Source organism: Melozone crissalis, unplaced genomic scaffold (genome assembly GCF_028551555.1).
Source record: "Melozone crissalis strain CALT ecotype California unplaced genomic scaffold, PUWL_Pcris_2 ptg000027l_1, whole genome shotgun sequence".
NCBI classification, from domain to species: domain Eukaryota; kingdom Metazoa; phylum Chordata; class Aves; order Passeriformes; family Passerellidae; genus Melozone; species Melozone crissalis.
Window position 1 is genome coordinate 41,018,490 of NW_026535805.1, and position 25,323 is coordinate 41,043,812.

At 40.1% G+C, this 25,323-nt stretch overlaps 1 protein-coding gene across 2 annotated transcripts in view; it reads left to right on the forward strand.

Moving 5' to 3' along the window:
- Positions 1-146: 146 nt before the first annotated feature.
- STX7 (syntaxin 7) overlaps positions 147-25,323 on the forward strand; it is a 31,069-nt gene continuing 5,892 nt past the window's right edge. Inside the window, exons 1-6 of one of the 2 annotated variants that reach the window (XM_054280347.1) lie at positions 147-222; positions 6,545-6,685; positions 20,780-20,849; positions 22,391-22,481; positions 24,114-24,251; positions 24,900-24,952. In XM_054280347.1, coding sequence (XP_054136322.1) covers positions 6,604-6,685; positions 20,780-20,849; positions 22,391-22,481; positions 24,114-24,251; positions 24,900-24,952 — 434 coding nt within the window. In that variant the 5' untranslated portion in view covers positions 147-222; positions 6,545-6,603. Of the gene's footprint in view, positions 223-517; positions 535-6,544; positions 6,686-20,779; positions 20,850-22,390; positions 22,482-24,113; positions 24,252-24,899; positions 24,953-25,323 lie in introns of those variants that run through there. The other variant, XM_054280348.1, reaches the window with a different exon arrangement.

Genomic DNA, 25,323 nt, shown 5'->3' on the forward strand with positions numbered 1-25,323 from the left:
AGCCCCCGGGGCCTGTCAGCAGCAGGGTCCCCCCGCAGGCCCGGGCGGGGCCGCCCCTCAGGGACCGCCCGGCCCCGCTCGCAGCCGCCCGGGCGGGGCCGCGCCTCCTCCCGCCTCCCCCGTCACGGCGGGGCGGGCCGGGCCGGGGCCTGCCCGCCCCTCCACGCCCTGCACCGCCACCGCCCCCAGCCGCACCCCTGGGAGCGGGTTCGCCGGGGCCGGGTAAGAGCCGCGGGAGCTCCGCTGGGGCGCTGGGGGTGCCGCCCGCTGCAGGCAGGGGGGATCCGGGCGGTGTCCGGCCCGCCGAGAAGGGGCTGTCTGGCGCGGGGAGCCTGTCGGAGGGCGGTGGGAAGGGCCTCCTGGAGCCGGGGCCGCGCCCCCGTGCCCGGCTGTGGGGCGAGCGGGGCGGCTGTGGGCGAGGCGGGGGCGGCGGGGCCGGCGGGGCCGGGGCTGCGAAGGGAGCGCGGTGTTGGAGCGCGGCCGGTCCTGTCAGCAGCAGCTCCTTTCCCCGCACCCTTCCCTGTGACACCCACGGTACCAGGGCTTTGGGCTTGGCGATGCTCTCGGGGGGGGGGGGGTCGGGGCCTACAGCGGGTGTTTTATAGCAGCTGGTGTGGAACTGTGGGGTGGGATGGGCACCCCCTCCTTGTGGAAATGCTCCCCTTGCTGGTCCAGGTCCGAGGTGAGCATGTCGGCGGGAGGAGGGGACATTATAAAAGTGGCCGGTGTAAATAGTGAGCCCGGGCCTGGCGCCCGGCGTTATCGCTGTTTTCCTGGTGAATCACTCGGCGCTGCATGGGAAACTCAGGCTTCTTCAAACTCAGCAAGGCAGTGGAAGGTTTCACTCCGCTTTGCATGCACCGCAGGGCACTACACCTTAGTTGAAAACGACCGGTGTTAAAATCTCAGGGTACTTGGTCAGAAGCAATGTGCTCCTGTGCTGTGATCCCCTCCACGAGCCGCTCAAAGGCAGAGGGCTGTGCCAGGAGGGCGATTGGAGCCCTCCTGATGGGCCATTATACAGCCTTGTGCTTTGCCGGCAGTGCAGCCCTTCTGCTTGGAGCCTGGGGATTGTGCAATTGCTCTTAATGGAAAAGAAGGAAAAGGGGACCAAAAAAAAAAAAGAGTTAAAATATGTCAAAATTAGAAGAAAGTGGTGCTCAGTGTTGGCATTGTTATAACTGTGTCTGTGTTTGCTTCATGATGATTCCTTTTGTAGTCTTTTGAAGAATATGAGGTAGCACTCTTCTTGGTGGCTTACACTGAAGTGAAACTCTTGAGAGAGGAGAAGAAAAGAGACCATGGCACCCTGGTAGGCCTCAGAGAGACTTGGCATGCATTGCAATCAGATTTTGTGCAAAGGTAGCTTCTCCCTCGGTGTGCTTGATCTGTTCACTTGGTAGTGAACAAGCTACCATGACAGAGAATTGGGTAAGAACAAACAGCACACCAGATATATTGGGCTTCTCATCCATCTTGTTTTTCCTGTGAGATATTGTTTGCCAACCAGCTGCACAAGAAACTGGGCACTTTGAAATGGTCATCAGGTCCATTTTCAGACTTCTCATTCCCTCTCTTTCCCCATAGTTCCAGTCCCCAGTGTTCCTTTTCCTTGCTTCATCGTGAGGCTTTTAAATGCCTTGTGTGCTCCTAGGAAACATAATTCTCTTGCTTAAGGCATTTTGCCAAGCACTAATATGTTCTCTTAGGCTTGTGAAAGCTATGCACTTCCTTCACCTAGTTCATCATAAATATCAGTGTGGATGAATCAGACAATTGTAAGGGTGGTAATTTTTATCCATATATGCTTAGCGTTGGTGATGCGTTAGGCCTAGTAGAATTTCAGGCTTCTGTAATTTAGCTTTTCATGCTGAGCAGTTTAAATGTCGCTGCTTTAAATTGCATCTTGTTCAACAGAATCATTTTTAGAAAAAAATGACTAAAAACACTGACCAGTGGCAGAGTCTAGTAATTATTTCAAAAAACCCCAAACACAGAGCTGTTAGATGATGCGAGCTTGGTTTTGGTAGGTTTCAGCATCAGTAACATGGGAATTGTGCAGAGTAGGTAGGCAGTACCTTTTGACATCTCTTCTGTTAGTGTTGATGCAGTTTTAAATAAACTTTGCTTTTTCCTACTGTACATGGATTTAAGTTTGACTTCTACCTGAAAGTAGAGGATAAAAAAATAATCTGGAAACTTTTCTTTTAAGAAGGCAAGAAGAATTTAATTTTACTGCTACTTTGTTTGCTTATTTGTTATGCTCCACGGTAGGTTTTGTATTATGGGGGCCTACAGCCTGCCTGTCGACCAGGATTTCAGCACAAGGAGCTGCAAAAGCAGAGAGTGGGAAATGTAATATCAGTCTCTAAATATTGAAGTATAAAGGAAAAAGAGACATCAGTCCAGGAAAAAATTAAACCTCCCTCATCCCTTAGCAAAATAATGACAGATTTAATGCTCACCTGTATCTTCTTAATTCAGTTGCTAAGAGTCTGTTATGAGAATCCCTCAGGTGCTGTAGCAGGAGGTCCTTATCTTTTCTGTAGCAAACATTGTGACTTGCTGAAATTTTTGCCCAAGTTTTTCAGCAGTTCATCACTTTTGGCTGTGTTTTCACCCTGCTTGAAGAATTTTGACCTTTTTTATTTTTGGGAGGGGTAGTTCATAAAGGAAGCCACATATTGTTTAGGAGAAGCTTTGTTACTGTGACCTTTATTTAGGAAAAGAATATGCTGTAAGGAAAGCCCCATGAATTATTTCTGGATACTTAAGGGCATAAAATCAGATCAGATTTAAATTTTCAAGTGTTCTATGGAATGCATTGTGTGCTCTTTGCTTTCTGAAAGTTAAGTGTCCATGTAAACATTCTAGGTCCTAATGCTATAGTATTGTTTAAACAGTCAAACTGTTGCTTAAGGGTTCTTATCCTAATGTATCTGGGCTAGATTTCTGGGAGAAGGAGAATTCGTCGAATATCTAAATGAGAAAATACAAAATAGATTAGGTGCTTATTAACTGTAGCTTACTGGAGTCTGCAAAATATTTGTGTGACTGCTGTGAAATCTGACATGTGCAGTGCTTGTCACATCACTTCCTTTTGTCCTGATGGAGCTTCAGGAATGACACTGGGGAGCTGCTTAGATGTGGAGACTTTCTGGTCTCTACATTCATAGTCAATGGAAAAGTGGATTTTTTCTTATGCCTGATAAACACCTGTCTAGAAGATATGTTGGTACTAAGGTTCATTTTTTGTTTTGGTATGAAGTGACCAAATGACTTAGGAACTAGTTAATGCAGAAATTATGGAAAATATCTTCAGTCCTTTGAGTTCTTTAAGCCTCAATGTACAGTGAGATCCTGCTTCAGTTAGTGTTAACAAAATGTTCTGATTTTTCATTTAATTTGTGCCTGTCAACTCAGTTCCTTGGAATTTCTACAGTAGCTTGAAAAGCTGAATTGGCACTCAGTGTACTCCCATTCAGAGGCAGTGATGTTGAGCAGAAGATAATAAAATGTACAATCAGAAACTCGCACCTGACTGAAACTTTTAGAGGAACTGAAGGCTACCACAAGTGCAGCTCGGTTCCAGTCTGAAGGCAAAGTGTACTTCCTGCAACTGCAGCAGGCCTTTAACTTCCCTGTTTTGTAAGTTGTGCAGCCAGTCATACCAAATACATCACAACAGAGTACTTAAATGCTGTGGAAGGGAAAAGGAGTAATTTCTGTGGAAATGCAGTGTCGTAATGAATGCTCCTATCACCCTGGATGGAATGAAGTGCTTGGTGCATGCTTGTATTTTTTCCTGGTGGTTGAAACCCTGACCTTGTCTAGGTCATCAGCAGTTGACTTTCCAAGGGCTTAGCTTATCTCTGCTTTCAAAGGAGCTTGAGTAACTCAGCACTCACAAGTGAAGGGGTTGGGAGTGCAAGAAGGGTGTTCATCAGGTTCAGAGGCCCATGTTACTGTGAGAACTAGAGGGAGAAAATGTGGTGAAGATTGGGAGGTGATGACAGCTGATGGCTGTCCTCTTACCTCTCCTTCTGTCTGTTCCCCAGACAGTCACTTACTGTCACCAACCTGTATTATTGAAATACTCAGGAATAGCTCTGTTAGCAGAAGAATGTGCCTGGAGTAAACTAGCTGTGAATTTACATGGCTACCCTACAAATTTGCTATAAGTCTCAATTCTTAAGTATGAGAGTTGATAAAAAGAATTGTGTCAACAATTAGAGAGATCTACAGGTGCAGATGAAAAGTTGAACTATATCTTGTGGACTTTGTACTCTGTCATCTGAACATCTTGCTATCTATTGTGTTTGGCTGTCGTAGAGAGTTGAAAAATTCTTGTCTTACGTATTGAACTATCTGTATGCTTGTCAGTGTAGTGGAGTGTAACTTCTTTAAAGATATTTACAGTTAGCTGTAGAAATTTGCAAGACAAAACAAAAGAAAGCAGTAGCTGCTTTTGTCAAGACTTGGATGAAATATTCAGTGCGTATCTCTTGATTGTAAAGGTATAGGTGAATACCAATATAAAGAAGAAAAACCAATAATGAAATGTTGTTTCAGTTAGTTCTACACAAGGTAGCTTGGTCTTTTGCCATCTCTTCTCCTTAGCAATGGCATTTTAACATTACCATTAAACATAAAAGTTAAACAACTTTTAACATTAACTGTAATATTTAACTAAAAAGTTTTTTAGTCAGTAGCATTGTAGTTAGCACGCTACCACGGTATCTAGAAATAATAATAACTTTTAGAAAAACCTGTCAGCAGTTCTGAGAAATCTTTTTCAAATTTAGTTTTTAGGTGGTTTCTTTGGATTTTATGCCTGTTATTGTATTTTTCACTGAATTGGTAGATTTCCTTACTTAGTCAATACACTAAGGTATAGAGCCATTTATTTGCTGTAAAGATTGCGTGGGTTTGGTCTTGCAATACAAATTCAGTGTGATGTTGCCTGGAATTTCCAAAAAAAATCAAAGGTTGTAATTCCAGCCTTGGCCCAGATAAGTGGGATTTAGGCTGGCTGGCTGACTGACTCCAGACTTTAGTCAAAATAACTTGAATCTGCATGTGGTACAGACAAAGGAAACGACACTGCAGACAGTTATCATGACTGGCAATGGTGCAGCAAGAAGAAGAGTGCAAGTACACTCCCTGTGGCCTCGTCTGCAGTCAGGTTGTTCATTAGTAGGGCCTGATCATAGTGAAGCAGCCATTTTGAAATTAAACAGAGTTTGTCTTCATGGTAGCAGCAGCTTTTTCATGGAGCACAGGTGATGTCACCTGCAGGATGGCAGGGATGGGCCTGACCTCTGTATTACATCTCTGGTGAAGTTTTGGTGAGTTGTACAATGTCAAGACCAGTACATGTCTTGGCTCCGCTAGAGATCCTTTTATATGACAGAGATGTGAAACCAGTTGTGTTTTAAAACAGCCAGGGTATTGCTGCCTGTATTAATACAGGCATTTCCAAGGTAGAAGGAAATATTGGACAACAAGCACTGTTAAATGTTTGTATTTAAAAAAAAGGTTTTAAGGACTTGGGTTTGCAAATTGTAGTACAGCTGCTGTCATACTTGACAAATCAGTTGGTCCTTTCATTTCCTTATTTTCACACAGTAAATTTGCTTTCTTTTTCTCTATACCTGAAACGGAGTTTTAGTGGTGTCTCTTAACCAGAAGCTCATGGGACAGAAGGAGAGGACATTGTTTGGAAGGCACATGGTTTGGGTTGAATAGTGGAAATGCGGGGAAGTGGTGAAGCTAAAATGTTCAACCTGTGAAGGTGATGTGCAGGAAAGCACAGCCTGGATAAAATTGTGGATTTGTGTTGTATGTATTGCACTTGATTATTCTGCATTCTCACTGCAGAACAGATAAACCACCAATTTTGATTTGCACAGGTATTGTAATTTATGTCTTGTTAATTTTGATTTAGGATATGTGCCCATGAGCTTGTGCTGAAATTTTATCTGTATGGATGGAAAAACACCCCTAAAAATGTGTTTGAATACCCAAGTTGTTGAAAAATGAATTCATATTGACAAATACAGCAGCTGAAACAGGATAAAGTGCTGATTAGCATTCATAGAACTTAGGTGGCACTGGGTTAAACTAAAACTGAAGTTGATACAAATGATTGGTGTTTGGAGGAAACTGGTTGCTGCCTTTTTTTCTGAAGTTTTTTTTTCCGGTGGTTACTTATGCTGGATTTTATTGTTGGGGTGGGTGATATATGGTGTGTAAATAACGATGTAATTGGTTTGGGATGTAATTCTTCAGAGGATTTGGCAGTTTCAGATTAATCATTTTTTTACTGGAATGGTAAATACAATGAAAATTACACTCTTTGATTACAATGGGGAAAATATATAAGTAGTTTGACAAAAGATAAACTCTGTCTTTGAAGTACAGTGCGTTCAGGGAGGGTAAATATTAGGATATGGAGTTTTCTTTAATCTTCTCCCATGTATTGTTTAAGAAGATGAAGACCTTTATAAACCAATGACCAAAACATAACTATTGTTTTCTGTAGGTAGAGGCTGTCTGTCATTTTCCTGTTGTGGATGATTGTGACAGCAGATCTACTCAGCCATGTCGTACGGACCAGGTTTGGGGGATCCTAATCAACTAGCCCAACGTATAACTTCTAACATCCAGAAGATCACACAATGCTGTAAGTTACATTTGTGCATGTTCTGTGTAAAATTTTATTAATGGTGGTGGCCCCACTCGGGGTGAGTGTCTCAGATTCATTCATGGGAATTAACTCTGACTCTGCCTACTCATTTGGTAGGTTTGTGGCACCCCACACAGCGTGACCATTCCTTCCTTCATGTATATTGTTAGTAGTGATCTGCCATGGCAAGTACAGATAGTATCACACTGTATTCACCAGTTTTGTCCTGGCAGTTAAAGGACACTTTAAGATGGTAGGTTGAGGTGTTTGCTGAGCAAGGATTGCATCAAGTATTCACTGAAGCTTGAATTTTTTAGCAGGGACAGAAGTTGTGGCCTTGCAAGTTCCCCTTGTTCCTTGTATGTCTTAGATATGTAAATAAGATTCTGCAAGTTTTAAAATAGCAGTGTTTAGTTTCATGCTACTTAGTATTTTTTAGCCACCTAATTGGGGTATTCAAGTCAGAGGTTAATTAGGCTGCTGGGATTGTCAATCCTTTTTCCCTTTTTCACAATTTTCCATTTTTTTTAAATGTGTGTGTATACAAAGCAAATACAACTTGATTGACAAACTCTGTAAAGTATATGGTACATGAGAAGGGAAATAGTCATGAACAACATGTGGTTACTTTTGGTACATGTGTTTTATGTTGTGCAGGATGCAGAGTGCATGCAGAAATGAGTATTTTAATGTTAAAACTTCAAATGAATTCTGGACAGTATGTTAGTTTTAATTAAAATTTTGATCTTTGTTTTGAAGACAAATTCTAGAAGTTGGTATTTGTAGTGGAGATTAGTGGCACAGACTGGGTTTTTTCCTGTTTTTTCAGTTACATTTTCTCTTTTCTTTCAGAAAGAATTTCTTAAGATCTCAACAGACAAGAACAAAAATTGCAATTTTGCCTTATTGAAAAGTTTCTGTACTTCAGGGTGGTATTTCCACAACCTAAAGTTAACAAACCAACTCTGTAAAAGTCCTCATGCTTTATTTCCTAAAATCTGCGCAGTGAACTCATTCAGTCTGATGGCTTCTAACTTGGTCTTCCAGAGGCAGCTGCCCACCTGTGACAGACACTGAAGCTCCAAGATGTAAAAAAAGGGTTTTCTGTCAGATGAAAACATAAAGTCAGTGATTGAAACTGGAGTATTATGAAAGTTGCTGAACATAATTAACTGTCTTGTGCTGGACTCACTGATTCCTTAATCTCATCTTTCCCCTTCCGTCCCTTCTCTTCCGTCTTCTGTCTCTTCCCCAAGGCATGCTAACAGCAAGCTGCCCATGCATAGATAGGAGATGTGCCAGAAGAGTTATCTGCAGTCCTACTGTCTTTTGTATCTTGAAATATAGATGACTAAAGTCTGAGCAATAGATAGGTGCTGCTGCCATGCCAAGATCCAAGTCCAAATGTCTCTAAGCCCCACTGCTGCATGGCTTCAGAAACAGGAGCATTGCTCTGAAAAGCAGCAGCCAAAGACTTTTCTAGTCCTGGCAGGGACACAGCTGGATTCCATCCCTTGCTCTTGTGTAGCTCTGACTGAATTGCAACCACTGAGTTACTCTTGCAGTCCATAGATTTTTATGAGGGTCTGGATCCTATGTGTTTCCTGAACTGAGGTCTCTAAAGACTTATGGACTCTTCTAGCTTTTTTTCCCACTGTGTGTAATACCCGTGCAGCTTTCTATTGGAGTGTGGGAGCTGCAGGAACTTCCAGGTCAGATGGAAGAAACCTGCAAGCTTAGGCACCTGTAGTGCTAGTGAGATGCTGAACATGTCTCTTAGACTGCAGTTTTCATCTTGGTTAGGAAGGAAGGGGGAGAGACAAGAATCTCAACCATAAATGCATGGGTTTCCATCTAAACAGTTGCCTTGGTTTTGCAATTCTGCCTGGAGATGCTAAGCATTTGTGAGAGGCGTGAACACATTTGAATTCTTCTTGGTGTAGAAGATGGAGATGTGTAGATACTCTGGTTTTCAGTGTGAGATTAATAGAGGAAATGAATTTCATTTCAGATCACCAGGCTATTTCAGGAGGTACCTCAAAACTAGTTTACACTTCTTGCAAGCAAGGTGGGAATACTACTATAGAGATGGAGATGAGATACAGATTAGTCGAAAAGAAACTCGCCCTTAGAGCTACAAGCTGGCCCTTTAATTTGTTGGGGAAATACAGAACTTCCTATATTAGATAACATTGTGCAGCCAAGATTTTGTAATACACCAGAGTTTATAGGAAGTAGCATGGGTGAGAACAACAATCTTTAACATTTCTTCAAGGTTGAATTACTACATCTTCACCTTCCAAGTAATAAAACTGATCTGTTTCAAGATAAAATACATATGTTAAGTACCTCACTCATAATGCATGGGCAGGATGCTTATGTTGTATTAATACTCTCATTGCTTTCCTAGTTCGTCTAGCCCACTGTTACTGATTGGCTAGGAAAGCTCCTTTCTATGCTGGTTTAACACACTGCTTCAGTAATTGTATCAGTTGCAAGATAGTATTCTTTTGGTTTGAGTTAATGGAAGGACATACACTTGTGTTTGGTAACATCTTGGTTAGCCTTTTAACTTTAAAGAACAGATTTTTTTATCTGTTGATGCAATCATGCCGTTGATTGTTTTGTTGAAGGTGTGTTAAGAGCTATAAATTGCTTCTGCCTTGTACAAACCTTTGTTCAGCTACTGCAGTAAATGCTATCTGTACTGGACTTTTTGAGTTTCTTTGGAGGAGAGGGTGTTGGTGAGTACTTCTGAGGACCTTGAAGATTGAAATTGAGCTAGCTAATGGGAAGCAGCATATCCTGCTGTGTGTACTGTGAGTTCTCTTACACGTGCCTGTGTTTGAGATCCCCAGCCCCAGAGCATTCTGTGTGGAGAAACTTCCCTCAGCTGTTCCGTAGAGAAGGATGTGCTTTGTTTCACTTTTCCAGCATTTCTGCAGAAATAAATGTGTATAACATCACTTAACATCTAGAGAACAGTTGCTTTGCTCAGCCTGAAACTCATGTTTTATCAGTGACATCTCTGAGCTGAGATTTAGGGAACTAGTCAGAGGGGTATTTCTCTATTACTTTTTTCACAACTGTTGCACTGAGAAGCTGGAGTTGCAAAACTTAAGGCTGCTCTTGACATCCAGAGAAAGTGGTGGGCCTCAGGCAGGGGAGAGAGAGGCTCTTAGACCCACTCCTGGAGTTTTAGAGTTTTCATGTGACTCTGAGCAGTGCTCTGAAGTCTGGGGAGTCTGAATCACATGTGCTCAAATTAGCTGCAGTGTTGTGTGCTGAACCTCGGTGAGGGCAGCAATGCCTGCAAGCCATGTCTCACTGGTTTGGTTTCAGGTCTGTATTAACAGTGATGAGAAGCAGATCTGCAAACAGCTAAGGGAACTTCAGATTCAAATTATAAAGCCAAACAAGTGTATAATGAGCTAGACTTGGATAGCTGCTAAATTTCTGTCTTACTAGAACACAACTGGTAGTTAAGGTTTGATGGTCTGTCTGGATCCTAGTCTAAAGTAACTATAAGTCTCATTTCAGGCCTATATTATATCTGTTTATAAAATCTAGGTGACCTATATTTCATGCTTTAAAAGTCCAGTGCAGTTTAAAGGTGGTTGAGGTTTGTCCCTAGCTTTCTCAATATGAAGAACAAGAATATGGAGGAGAGAATATGTGGAAGAATATATGTGGGATGTAAAGCTCCAACCTGTCTGGCCTTTGCAGACAGAGAACCTGTTATCAAGGTGGTTTAATCAGTTTACTGAAGGAGCAGTTGTTCTAGAACGGGATTTCACAGGTAGCACTCTCACCTATTTGTCAGCTTAATGGCAGTGCTATAAACTTGAGACAAATCTAAATGCTTCCCTTCAATATTTCCTTGAAATATTTCCTCTTGTCTACAGCAACTGGATAGACAAGGAATGAGTGTGATGCACAGATACAAGATGAGCTATCAAAACATATATCTCTGTAACAAAACAAATTCTGCTTGCTTACAAAACTGTATTTCTAGCCATGTTCATTTAACTTACTGGGATAGGCCTGGGAGGATGAACACATGTGATTGTTTTTTTCCTTTTTTTTTTCTTCTTTTTTTTCCCCCTCCCTCTCTTTTGGAAGGGCATACAATTGTATAAATCTGATCTTCCAACAAGTTGACAGATGAAGATAGATTAAGTGAAACAAACAAAAAGCCTAATTTAAAGACTTTAAAATATGCAATTTTCAGACTTCTCACAACTGAAGATGAGGGGGAGCAGTTCTTTGAAATCTGACCATTTTCTGTTTTAAAGAACTGATTCTCTTCGTGTGGCTAAAAGAGGGAAAGCATTTTACTTAAAAAGATGTTCCCAAGAAAGAGAAAAATGGGAGTTGCATTGCTCTACAGGAACAAGTTCACAGTTATAAATGTAGGAAGGATGCAGTTAGAGGAGTTGGAGGAGTAGGTGACTCTTCTGCTCAGCTGGAAAGATTTGACTCATGTCTCTGACGGGAACGCTGCAAGAAGTAGCCAGCCATGCTTTTTCCTCCCCCCACATACAGTAACTCTGCCATGTGTGGGGCACTGAGGAAGCAGGCTAGTATGCCTTTGTTTTGCTTTGTAGTTAATATTTTATTTGTAGCTACCAAATATGTTACTTGGAGCAGTCCCTGATGAAAAGCAAGAATGGTGCAGGCTAGATTTCTAACTATCAAGTCTCCACTGGCATCTTGAGCTGGGCTTTGGAGCTGCCCATTTATAAGCAGTTTAGAATGCTGTCTTTTGCTTGGAAACACAGAACAAAGCCTGATATTGGTAAAATATACTCCATCTTTGGGTTTTAAAACACTTCTTTTAAAGTACTTATTTTTTTTTTTTTTTTTTGTTTGCAAACACTAATCAAGCTAGAGAACCTAAGAACCTACATTAACTGTAGTAATGGATTCATACTCCTTCCCTACCAAACCCTTCCTTCACTCCCCAACTCCTCCAGGTAGTGTCAGCATTTTGTACAGAATTGGTTGAGATGCCAGTAAGAATGGCATAATCTAGCCTTGCTCAGTATTGGCATGGTAGGTCACAAATAAAGTATTTGACTTGTTCATTCACACTGGAGATCAGCCCAGCTCAACAAACACATTCTCTGCATGCTGCAAGGTAATAAAAATAAAATAAAAACAAATAAATTTCAGTAGCCGCAATCCACATATGGTTGGAGGCGGTCTGGCTGACTTTGAGAGATACTTTCTCATAGGGACTTCTGCTTTCTGCTGATGTCCTTTGCTGCAGCACAAGTATCAATTCATATAGAGCACATTCCTGGAAGGTCAGCTTAAACCAGCAGAGATCCCTCTGCCATGTGATACCTGTCCTGTGACAACAATTTGATTCAATTTCTCTTGCATCTCAAGTTTTGTATAAGCTACTATTCTCACTGAATGTCGTTAAGATGGGAGTTAAATTTGATCAATCATATGACTTCGCCTGTAACTTTAGCTGACTGTAGAAAATAATAAATGTAGATTAAACCCTGAAAAATATTAACACTTTCAATGGATGCCTTTATGTTGTGGTTTAAGCCTAGTAGGTAGTTAAAATGTTCTGCTAAAAACATTGACGAAAATCTGTATCTGTCACTATGTCTGAAACACCAGCAGGTTTGCGTGATTACTCTTGGCTATAGAAGAACACAGATGGGCACATGAAAAGTAAATGAGATCACTGAGGTGTTGAAATCACAGCCTGTATGAAAAGAAAATTCTGTTTTGTCTATATATAAAAAGTGTGGTTTTGTACAGGTGTGGTTCTAAAGAAAACAGCCTCCCAGTAGAGCTTGTTGAGGCTTCTAAAAGTGGTATTGTCAGAAATTTCCAATTAGCTGCAGTTAACCAGATTAAACTTTGTGGGAACATACCAGCTGAAACAATTTTTATATTATTATTGTTGCTGTTGTCCAGAAGGTTTCTTGGATAGAGAGTGAAGTTTCTATAAAACCTGGAAAAGGCTGGTTATTTAGGGATTTTAAGAACCATTATATCCTTACACATTTCATTTTGTGGACTTCTTCCAAGGCTGAGGAATTGCGGAGAAAGTTAGCTAATTTGAGTCTTTCTAAATGCTTGTCTTTGCAATGAGGTGAAGTTATGAAGCTCATAGTTCTTGTAGAAATAAATTATTTCTCAAAATAGAAATCTTCAACCTGAATCATTTCCATGCAGTTCTTAAAGGTTTTTTTTCTATGTAAAATAGCATATACATTTATGAAAGCATGCCTCACAGATTTGTCTCTGAATCTGGGAAGTTTTTTCAATATTTTTGTGTTCCGTCTTGTCTTTGTCTTACTTGGCTGACATTACACAGGAGGGGCAGGGATTTATTTATGCTAGCACCAGAATAGATTGAAAAAATGAGTCTTCCATGTATGCCCCAGCACAGTTTGTGTCAATATATGCAGAAAAGGGAGAGTTTTTCCTTGACTGTCACTGTATTGCATTACAATTATAAAGGAGCGAGCTGGACAGTGAAGACATCCACAATTTTACTGCAACTATTGCTTTTGTTGATGGAACAAGTATAAATGGACTCACCTTGGCAAGATAACTTTTTCAAAACAGCCTGCACTTGCAGCAGAGGAGAAGGGATGTGGCCAGAGTCCTCATGCTTCTTCCTGTCTCTAGAGAATTGTATTTCAGATCCCTCTAAGGTACTTAAAATGTCTGTTGCGGCTCAGTTTTGTTGGATTTATCTCCTTATGGACAGGAGAATGCATAGCAGCTTGATGATACAGAGAGCCCTGTATCAAATCTGCTATAAAGCTACTGTGCTGGGCTGGACACCTGTCAGGGCTTAGAAGAAACCCAGGTCAGTGATTGATTGTGAGTGACCCTGCAGTAGCAGCCACTTGCTTGTGTTGACTGGTCTGTGGTGTATTGTGTCTCTTTCCATGTCAGCTCCTGAGGTGGCTGCAGTAATGACCTGGCCTCTTAAAAACCAGACTTCCTTCATGGAAGTGGGTTGGGTTATGGTGTTTGTGCAGTTACTGTTTACTGCGGAACTATGCTTCATTTTCAGCATTTAATAAGCTACTGGTATTCTCTAGAGAAATGCTCAAACTTCTGGGTTTCAGGAAGTTACCAGGAATACTTTAGGATAAGAATATAAAGGGATCGATTTAATGACTTCACCTCGGCTGAGCTGTAATAGATTGCATGATCAGTAATTGTGCACTTTAGCAATGTGTGTTTAGTGTGTTCTACACCCACATTAGAAGAACAGCCAATACTTCAATCCCCCCGCTTCAGTCTGTCCTTGAAAGACCATTACAGATGGGAGTACACTAGAATGAAATAATTACAACAGCACTGAAAAAAATGAGGGCAGATCCTGAACTTCAGGCATTGTTGCTGGTGTTCCTGGTTGCTCTGGGGCATGATTCTATTTAGAAATGCCAGAAGTTGTAACAAAATATGAAGAAAAGGTTACAAGACTGGATGTTTTCCCACTAGTCCAAGCCTACTAAGTCTTTGGTCCTTAGATCTCAGGGGACAATCTTTAGGCCTATCCTCATTTTATTTTCTCCTTCCCACACATGCATCATTTACTGTTTTTCTGTGCTGATGCACTCTCTTGTTTTAGAATAATCAGTATTACATACTGAGTTAGACAGAATAAAGCAAATTAAACCTTAAACCAAATTACTGAAGTTTTTGGATATTTGATTTCAATTAGGTGAATTCCTGGGGATGCTTTTTGGTGTATACTGGTCTCTTTTGACTGGTGTCCTGGATTTGATTCCTTTGAGAAACTGTCACTCTTGTTTAAAGTAGGGCTAGCAATACAGCACTGTGGCATTTATGTAAAATTTGAGGGAGTGAACTGGATTAATAGCTTTAAAGGGGGTCTTACACAGAACACTTACATCTCATGAAGATATTGCACCTAAGTCAGAATCACTGAGTCATATAAAGGTTTGTGTTGGAAGGGACCTTATAGATCATCTAGTTTCAACTCCCAGCCATGTGCAGGGATGCTACACACTATATCATATTGCTCAAAGCCCCATTCAGCCTGATTGTGAAGGTTTCCAGAGATGGTGCATCCATAGCTTCTCTGGGCAACCTCCTCCAGTGCCTCATCACCCTCACAGTAGAGAGTTTTTTTCCTAAACCTGTTCTCTTTCAGACTGAAGCCAATCTTCCTTGTCCAACCACTAGGTGCCCTTGTAAAATGTGTCTCAATTTTCCTTGATCTAGGAATGTTTTCTGCAGCATCTCTTCATCTTTAGTCAAGTACCCTCAGCTGAAGTGCAGAAAGAAAACACCTCAAGTTGGATTTGAATAAATTGAGGAAGTTTGCTGTCCCCAGGCAAAAGCAGTTTGAACTGGTGTAATTTTAACAAATAATTCTTTTGTTCCAACAACCTGCTCTGAAGGGACTCTGAAGTTTATTAGATTCCACACAAATTAATCTGTAAATGGATGTGCTGTTTGTTGACTCACTTGCTCAGCTGGAAAGAAGTAGGAGATTTCTTCATAGTTACCCAGCCGGTCGCAGCGCGTGTGAGGTATTTGACAAGGCATTTCTGCAAGGTGACTGTGCTGGTGCTGCAGTCACTGCTTATTTGCCTTATGAAGACTTAGTTGGAGCATAAAGCTCACATGGAGCAAATGCAACATTATCAAATGTTGCATTAGGTGTACACAAAGGAACACTTTGCTGATTCTGTTTATTCTCCTTGGGCTTAGGAATAAGGAAAATGAGTGAAAAGCAATGTCTTTAAATATCTGTTGTTTTAGCCCTGTGAACCTCAGACAGTTACTAAAACCCTGTCTGTCACTTTTTAAGTATAGGATGGTGACATAGGTGGGACCATTACAATTAACATTCAGGAGGAGCTGTTCTGCTTTTTCTTCCTGTGAGGTCCCAGTCCTTGCTGTTTTGTAAGGCAGGTTTCATTGTTCTTGTTCTTCCTGCTTGTCTGGTTCTTGTCCTCTGCAGTGCCTCAGTGTTTGTTGCTTGTGCTGCTGTTGGTATTTCTTCCATGCACACCCAGTGAGTGCCACATTTTCCTGTGGAAGTATTAGACCATAGCTTTATGAAACTGGGCAGTGTGGTGGATCTGGCTGAAGGAAGCTGAAGGAAAAAACAGCTGCTGGATGGCTATAATGCAGTTTTGTGTGATCCAAGTAAGAAGTGAAGTTACTGCAGTGGGGTAATAAGCAGCACTAATTAAACATATTTGCCCTCAGTTTCGTGCTTCTATATTGAGGTATATTTTTTAGAACTCTCAGGATTATGTTGTTGATACATGTCATTCTCCAATTTATAAAGCTGCAACAAGCTTGGTCATGGTCACTTGGGGTTTTAAAGTTTGGTTTTCTAAATGTAAAGTAGAACAGAGTTTAAGGTAGGAAGATAGCTGATTGTGGGTAGCTTGAGAAAGCTTCTCTCCTGTAGCTGGAGTTGCTGGTAAACATTGCAAAGTAAGACCATCCTCAGTGTCCTTTATCTAATGCTGTAGTTGAACATCAGTAACAGTCTTGGACACTTCTCAGCTCTGCCAGAGAAGGTAGGTGACCTCCACTCTGTTCTTCATTTCCATTCTCTTAGTTGATCCATTACCTTTCAAACATTAGGATTTTACTGAAGGATTTGGGTGGGGATTTTTTTTGCCTTTTCTACTGCAGCAATGCTGTGGTGTTACACCTTGTACAGTGATTACTGATACAAGGAAGTTTTCTTCTTTGCTTGCCAGCCTAAAGCAAGGGTAGTTGTGTGATCCAGTATGTGAAACATGGTTTTATTGATGAAAAAAATGTATGTATTACAGATCAGTCAGGAACATGTTTCTCAAGTACTCCTACCTGTTAAACATTGTAAATATTTCCACTCCAACTATCTCTACTTCCATGACTCTTGTAGAGAAAAGGAGATCTTTTATATCAGACTATTACTTTCCTTTTTATGTTCTCCTTAACTAGAGGAAGAGCCTTCCACTGACTAGAAATTGAACCACTGTTTGGCTTAGTAAAAATAAACATGAGCTGACTCTTGAATAATTTTCTCTGTAGGAATTCAGGTTAGGTCTTACTTGTTTCTCTGGCTCATCATTAACCATGTCTGACCTGTTTCTGAGCATGTGATCAGCCTTAGAGAAGCTGAGTAGCTTTTATCAGCTAATAGTTGTGTATTGTGACATCTAGATCAGGAATACTGCAAAGACAAATGGAAAGTCTTCTTAATGTTATGGTACTGCTTCTTTCTAAGACATGACTAATTTTCAGGTGAAAAAATGGGATTCCTTTGCATGCAAGACAGCAGTTTCTTGGGAAAAAATGCATTTTGCTTGCATGCTGTCATATACTGTGCTTCCTGCTCTGCTCAGTTTCCAAAGTGGACTTGCTTTCTTATTTGCCAGCCCACAGCTGGCAAGGTGCTGTTCCTGCCAGTGCAGTGTGAGCCCTGCCAGAGCTGTTGATTTCCATTCTATGCAAACATCTCCCCTGATGTGCAGTGTGAAGTGGCTGCAGGAGTTTGCAGGCTGTTGCCATGCGCCGGTGACTTTGGTAAAGAACGCCTGCATGCACACGTGGTGTGTGCCCTGAGCAAAGTCCAGCAGCCACCTATGCATGCCAAGGAGCCTAAGTGCTCACGTGAGCCAGTGTCTGACTTTGCACTGAAATGAATTCAAATCATGCACAAGATCCAGTCAGTCTCTGTGGCAGGATTGGTAACGTCCAGGACAGGAGGGACCTTAGGTTATTCCTGTCTTTTGGAACTCGTTGGGATGTTTGAAGAATTGGGAAACTGGGGAAGGGAAAACCATAACGAGCCTAGGAACTTGTCAAAGCTGTGCTGTGATCTTGGGTCCCTGACTGTTACCAGTATGTTTGCAGTGCAGTGCTATGGCTATGTGAGCTAGGCCTAAGCCTTTGGCTCTCTGGGACACTTGAGTGTTACTGATGGACTGAGGGCACCAGAGCAGATGCTGTGTGCTGTGATCTGCCAGCCTGAACTCCCTACACAGGCCTGAAATGCTGGCTAAATTAAGAAAGGAGGCAGTACCCTTATAAATACAACCATCAGCAGTGAAATCAGGAATTTAGGTACTTCTGTTTTCCAAAGAGTAATCACAGTTTTTCAGCAGTTTTGCTCTCAATTGCCTGCTTGGTTCTTCTCCCTGCTTGTTTCACACATGGAGCCATGGAAGGAGCAAGCAGAGGTATTTCTGCAGTCTAACCTTTAGTAGGAGATGCTAAGGCTACCTGCTTTTCCCTTGAGGAAAGGAAGGGATATTGTCCTGTGATCTAAGGAGTTGCAAAGCTAGGTCTTGTTTTTAATCAGATTCTGTGAGACCTGTGTGTGCATGTGAGGGAAGTAGACCCTTTCCCTCTGTGATCCCCATGGTAATATCTTTAATCCTGTTGAAAATTTTTGTTCATGAAACTATCACTATAAACCTAACGTCTATATTTTAGGTGGCTTTGTGATTATATCTATAATATTAGATCAAATATTTGAATGAGAAGTAGCTACAGTGAGAAATCAGTAAAAACAAGCCAAACCAAAAGAGTTAGAAGACTATAAAAATGTATTTTTAGTCTGTATACATGCCAGCATATTTATATTAATACAAAGGAGTACAAAGACTGGATTTCTTTAACTCATCAACCTGTAGGCATACACTGTAAATCAAGATTTCAGGAAAGTCAGCTTCTCCACTTCCTTTGTTATGCTGGCCCTACTAACTTGTTTTTGGCTTTTTTATGAAGCATCTTCCAGAGTGCTGCTGAAGGCTATTGGCCAAAATTTACTTTTTCTGCTCTGTCTTTTTTTCTATTTATTTGCTCAAATAAGCATTTTCATTTTCTTATGTAAATATTTTTTGCTATACTTCATATAAACAATAATTTTTTTTCAGTAATACCCATTATTGGGAAAGGTTAAGGTGGAAAATACTGAATTATAGGAAGCATAGAAAATGATATTACTTCAGTCCTTAGAAATGATATTATTTCAGTCCTTCAGGTTTTTTTTCTCAAACTTTTCCCCTTGTGATTTGAAGTCCTAATAGAAATTTACTATTTTTATGCATACTTACAGACTTCATGATAAAATGTGTTTGAATTTTATGCTAAATTTTTGAATCACAAGACTTGAACTGCCATGAACTCTGCCTTTGGAATTGTACATCTGACCAATTTTGCAGTACTACCTTTTAATTTTCTCTCAATTATCTACTTTTGCTCAGCTTTAGAAGTCGGATAAATATGCAGTTAGCTTGGAATGCAAATATTTTAAGTATAGGCCATGTTTCGGGGAATTCTTATTTAAAACACAAACCTGTATTTTCTTCACTTGCAGTTAAATAATGCACCTCTAGGTGGGGCTAGGACACACCGAGACTTATTTCTGTCTGTTTTGGTTTTCTTTTTACTTTCCATTTTCAAAGTACATACGAGTAACCGAGCTCCTCGGCTCTGCAGTCAGAAGGCAGAGTGCCTTCGAACAAATACAGAATAATTAGTGTACAGTTTTATAGATACTAAAACTCCATATTCTTGAAGATAACGCTAGCCAGTTATCATTTTGCTTATTTTAAAACAATGCATTGCACTGTCCATAAAAAAGAAGCTTAATTTCCCCGAGCTCGTGTTAATCAGTGTTTGTGAGCAGCTGCAGCTGCCCAGAAGTGCGGGCAGACGGGCACTGCCGTGGCTAGCAGGTAGGGGACAGGGAAGGGCTGCTCCTTAGTAGCCAAACTCATGTTTTGCTGTTTTTCAGCTCAGTTAAAATACAAGCTGCATGAAACCCATCTGACAGTGCTATTCCACACAGAAATTTTCTGTTAGTAGTTTATGCCATTTAGTTATCTCAAAAACACTTGCCTGAAGTATTTGATTTTTTGTACCTCATGTAAATCTAACTTTACTGTTTTCATGTACTCATTATGTGGGTGTGCACACAAAGTATTTGCTATAGCAGTTGTCAGCATTGGGATGTTTTGTAAAACAGTTCAGATAATCCAGTATCAGCTATACAACATTCACTGGAGATTTGTTATGAAGCAAAGATACAATTAATATTATTAATAAAAATGCTTTAATGAATTGCAGTTTTATCTAACTGGTTAACATAACTCAGCTTATTTTCTTACCTGTAGTTCTGTTTCCTACAGATCACTTCTATAATGCATAGAAAAGTAGTCTGTTTTTTAATGTTTTTCTTCCTTGTGTAGGGTTGTCACTTACTGCATTTTTAACTGTGCTTAGGGAAAAAAAAATAGTGAGCTAAGGAAGTGAGGATCCCACATAATATTGTACCATATCTGTCTGTGTGGTAACCAGTCTGCTGGGGGTGGGGGGCACAGAAATACAGGGAAACTTTAAATTTTGCAGTGTGAAAAATTACCTATCCTTTAAGTTTCTGTCCATTTTTCTCCTTGCTTTCTCATAAGTCAGTAAAATATATTAGGCTGAAAATAAGGCTCAGACAATATGTCACTTCTTGCAATTCAAAACTAATGTGTTTCATGAAATACAGTTTAAAATCACTGGCAGTTTGTATCCCAGACTTAAAAACATAAGATTCTCAAAATTGCAATTTAAACCTGGACACACCAGTTTTCTTTCCTTTTTAATGTACTGTTAACCTATGAATGCTTTATTGACGTCTCTTCATTGATGCATGGATTCTGAAATGTTTGTGTAAGATGTTATAGAAGTCCTCCATATGGTTTTCCAAAATGACATATATAAAATAAACCAGAATAAGAATGGTGCTATTTTAAAAAATATAATAAAACCCCTGTTTAGACTTACTATAATGAAATCATTGACTAATCTTTAAATTGCCTGTTTCTACCTAAAGATTTTAATACATTCCTATCCTTCATAAGAAACCTCAGGTTTTGTCTTTGACATGGCAAAAATCACTCAATAGTTGTTTTGGGACTTACAAATGGAATCTTTGTAGTAGGTTGAAAAACTCCTGCATATCCATTTCTGTCTATTTATTTATATGGCTTTAGAATTGTCAAGCAAAAATGCATTAAACTGAATAGCAATTGTTTCTGCCCCATTCAAATTTTTCTTCCTCTTCACAAACAGCTGCTGAAATACAAAGAATCCTCCATCAGCTTGGAACACCACAGGACACGCCTGACTTGAGGCAACAGCTGTGAGTACTTCACATCATAACACTTCATTTCATTGCATTGTAAACAATCTCCTCTTAGGTGATGAGGTGGGTTTCTGTTAGGCAGTGCTTGATTTCCCTGAGAAAGGTGAGCATAGAGAAAGATTTGAAACTGAGATGTTGAGATGTGCTTTTATAAAGTAGGGTAGACTGTAAACTCGAATCTGCTGATTTGCCCATGCACATTGCCTGCATTATCAGTGCATCTGTAAAACCTGTGCTGTTTGTTAGCAAAGTGGCACAAACAGAAAGCAGTATCACTGCTCAAAAACATACCACCACACCCTTCCACTCCAGTCAATGCTTCCAATCTGCTTGTAGAAGTGTCACAATGTAATGAATATATTGGGATGGGCTTTTTGTGAGGTGAAATACTGGGAGAGGAAGGGGAATATCATTTTTAGTGATGAAAGCTACAGTAAGGGGTGACATTATAGAATAAATACCTAACATAAATAGTAACATAGCAGAAGTGAAATCAGACTCCAAGGCAGATGCTCTGCTGGAGTTCAGTCACCTAAAGGTGGACTTTCTCTAACATGCCTCTAGGAGAGACTGCAGCTGCTCTCTGCTTTTCTGCATGGTCTAATGAACCAGTATGATGCTTTCATTAAACTTCTTTACAACATTAATCTCAGCATCACAAATGCATGTAAGCAACGTGTGCTCATCCTGGCATTTTTTGTGTGTTTCATGCTTTGCTGTGGCCATTGACTAGTAGGAGGAGGTGTGTGTTGGACCGAAGTTGTGATGTTCATTTTGGTGAATGGCCAAATTTCTTCATAACAGCCCAAGTTTAGGGCCCATAACATTAGCCAGGTACAATCCACAGGGGATATTCTACTGGAGACTGAGAATAGGTGAAGAGCAACATACATACACAGTTGATGCAATAACCCAACAAGATCTAAGCATAAATTCACACCTAAACAGCGCAGAAACTGTTGTTAAGGACGTGCTTCAGACCCTTATTGGAATAATTTATATATATATGTAAACTTGCTTGAGTTTTTATTGGTCTTTCACTTGTCTGAATATTTGGCCTTTCCAAGAGTTATTTGATTATTTTAAATATTGATGCAGATGGCTTGATAATGGCTTTCCAGATAAAACCTTTTTATATAGACTGGATGGGGAAGATATCAAAGCAGGTAAAGAATTTGAGTTGCTTCAGAACAAAATAAAAGTGAATATTGGTAAAGGATTGTGTGATAAAATCGGAAGTATATTTATGTATTCATAATGACTACAATTGTATTACTGCACATGAATAAAATAGAGGAAACCTAAGGGCAAAAAAAAAGTGAGTAATTATTAATTATGTTGTCACACTGCAGAATACACCTTCTTCAACACCTGTCTTGCCTGGAATCCATGATTTCATGCCTTTACAGCAAACAACAGAATAAAGATGGCCTTGTGGGCTTCAGAGAAGCTTTTAGTACTGATGGTTTTTTTGAGAATCAGTGAAATTCAGCAAAGTAACCTGATGGTCTCTAACAAAAATTTGCATTTGGTTTTAGGCAACAGAAGCAGCAATACACCAACCAACTTGCCAAAGAAACTGACAAATACATTAAAGAGTTTGGATCTTTGCCTGCAACGAGTGAACAGGTATAAAACCAAAAAGCATGGCTTGTTTGACTATGTTGGCTCATGTAAAGTATTTGAGCCACTTCATTTCTTTATTCCTATTTTCAAAGCACTGTTTAGTTATTTAGTCAACACATTTGCACAATGCGGGAATACACTAAAATGTAAGAATATTTTGTTGCTGTCCAGACTTGTCCCAAACTTGTTGTTATGTATCAGGAATGAAGTAGTGTGACAGAAGTAGTGGGAATCAAGGCAATGTTTTGTGCCTTTCTGATTTTTCAGGTAGCTGGACACTTTGTAATCCATTGTAGTGATGCTGTATCTGACTCTGCCAGCACTCTGACTGCTTCCAGAGTCAAGGAATTGTGTGCCTAAACACTGTTCACTCACTGTCTGAATAATTTGATTATCACAGTATGTCTGTTCTGCATCATTCAGATCAGCATATGCTATGTCTTGTCACAGGCTTTTCCTTTCTCAAGAGGACTAGACAGGAGCTGTTACTAAATCAATCTTCTTTCTGAAGTGTGTGTAAAATCTTTCAGTCAGAAGCATGTGAAGTGGCTGTTGTGGTTAGCATACTCCTGTCTGCCCTCCTGTGGTTTCTAATCCTAGCAAAATCTGTCACTTAAATAAGGGAAGAACAACAGGATCCTAGAAAACATGGATTCAGGTTATTGTCACTTAAACAACTAGCCTGGTCTGCGGGTAGTTAGTAAGGAGCCTTTGGAAAAGTGAATGGTCTTGAAACATGGAGTTCAAATGGCAGGCCATGATCCATGTGTGCTCATCCTGTCAAGCTGTAAACTTCTAACAGCAGTGTTAGAACTTGATCTTGGTATATAATCTCTAGTTCAGCCAAAGTATCTTTAGTTTGTTGGGTTTTTTTCTGTTTGCTTATCTGGAGTTGAAAAGTTCACAGTGAAATGTTTTACAGGTTAATTTTACCCTTTTATCAAAGCTATTTCTTAATGAAATGCATAAATAACATATTCATGAATGGCAAATGACAACCTTTCAGAAAATTGTAAGGGTTGATGAATGCATATATTTTTAGGAAAATACGGTGGAGGCTCTCCTGAGTGCCCAATATTCCCCTTCCCCTCACTACATCTTGAAAAAAAAAACAAACCTGAGAGGATAGAACAAGTATTTCTGGATCTGTTTTAAAGGATTTAAGGGAGTATGTGAACCCACTGCTGGATTCAGTTCAATATGTATTTCCAGCATTTATGTAAAATACATATTAAGTGCTCTGCACTTTTCTGCACCCTTCCTCCCCTCTATATTCAGTCACCTCTGCATATTTTAGCATTCCTGGTGTCAAATTATTTCACAACAAAGCAGAACATTTTACAATCAATGGATAATAAGGAAAGTAGAAGCTTTCTTATCACTGCTCATTTCCAGATGTTAAATGAAAATAAATACATTGATTTCTTCTTTAAATGCCTTAATTTGTGTGGTTATGTTATCCTAGAAGGAAAGAAGGCTTGTCCATGAAATTGCAAATGGTTTTGTTGACAGCCTTCCCTTACACCAATTCAGAAGAAAAAGGAATATATATGCCTTGGTATTTAGCAGACTGGAAATAGTAAAGCCTTGAAAAGCCTGAGCTCATTTGACTTGGTAAAACTTTTTCTCCTACAGCGTCAAAGAAAAATACAGAAAGACCGTCTTGTGGGAGAGTTTACCACAGCACTAACAAATTTCCAAAGACTCCAAAGGCAAGCTGCTGAGAAGGAAAAAGACTTTGTAGCCAGAGTAAGAGCCAGCTCAAGGGTGTCTGTAAGTATCAGAAAATGTGCCACTATATTCTTTACATTGATGTTAGTGGTGTTCTGTGTCTCCACAGAACAGATTTGCCTCCACAGTGCCACTTAGCTTATAGCTGAGTCTACATGCTGCAGAACATGTGCTATATGATTTTATAATAAAGGATGCATTAAGTTGTAATAACCTCCCTGGACAACTGTTACTTTTTCCTTTCCTTTGTCACAAAAAGGAATGAACTGCCCCTGTTTCATGCTGTAATCTTGCAAAAGCTTCTAGTAGATTTTGTGATGCTTTTGCTCTACCTGTACATATCAACAGATTTTTTCCTTTGGGGAAGAATGAATTGCCAGATTTCAGCGGAGTATTAAGGTGGAGAAGTGCTGAATAGCTTCAGATTTTCCTTGTCAGTATATCAATTTTGCCTTTTCACTCTGTGCCAATACACATTCTGTACTTGTAGCAGGCAGTTACTGAGCTGAATGCTTTTGCTCATATTTCAGCCTTATGCATGCATAAAGCAAAATCAGAGAGAACGTGTTGAATCATGTTTCAGTTTGACTTACCAGAAACCTCCCAGTATTGACTCCTTATAGAAATGCTGCCAGTGCTCTTTTCAGGGGTATAATGTTTTATTTATATTTTTAAACACTGATCATGTAGGGTGGGGCTCCAGAAGATAACTACAAAGAAGGAACACTTGTCTCTTGGGACAGGTAGGTTGAATCACTTAATATGCCTTATCCTAGCTCAGAATAATGAATGGCCTGCAGGGAAGCAAGCTGGCCATGATTTTTTTGGTGTTTAGCCTAAAGAAGATACTTTGATGGCATACATGGGGAGAAAAAGCAGTTCACATAATGTCCCTCCTTTTTCCTGATTCTTCAGCTGCAGACAGGTCCTTAAGCTCCCCTGAGCTGCATTTGGGTTTTCTGGGACCCAAACTTAGGGAACAAGACTCCAAATTGAATAAAGTAAAACTTTTGTGATAAGGCCCCAGTGTTTACTGGGAACTCCCATTACTTTCATATTCTTCAAGAACTGTTTCTTAGTCTCAGATTCTTTTTTGTTGCTCAGATAGATGTAA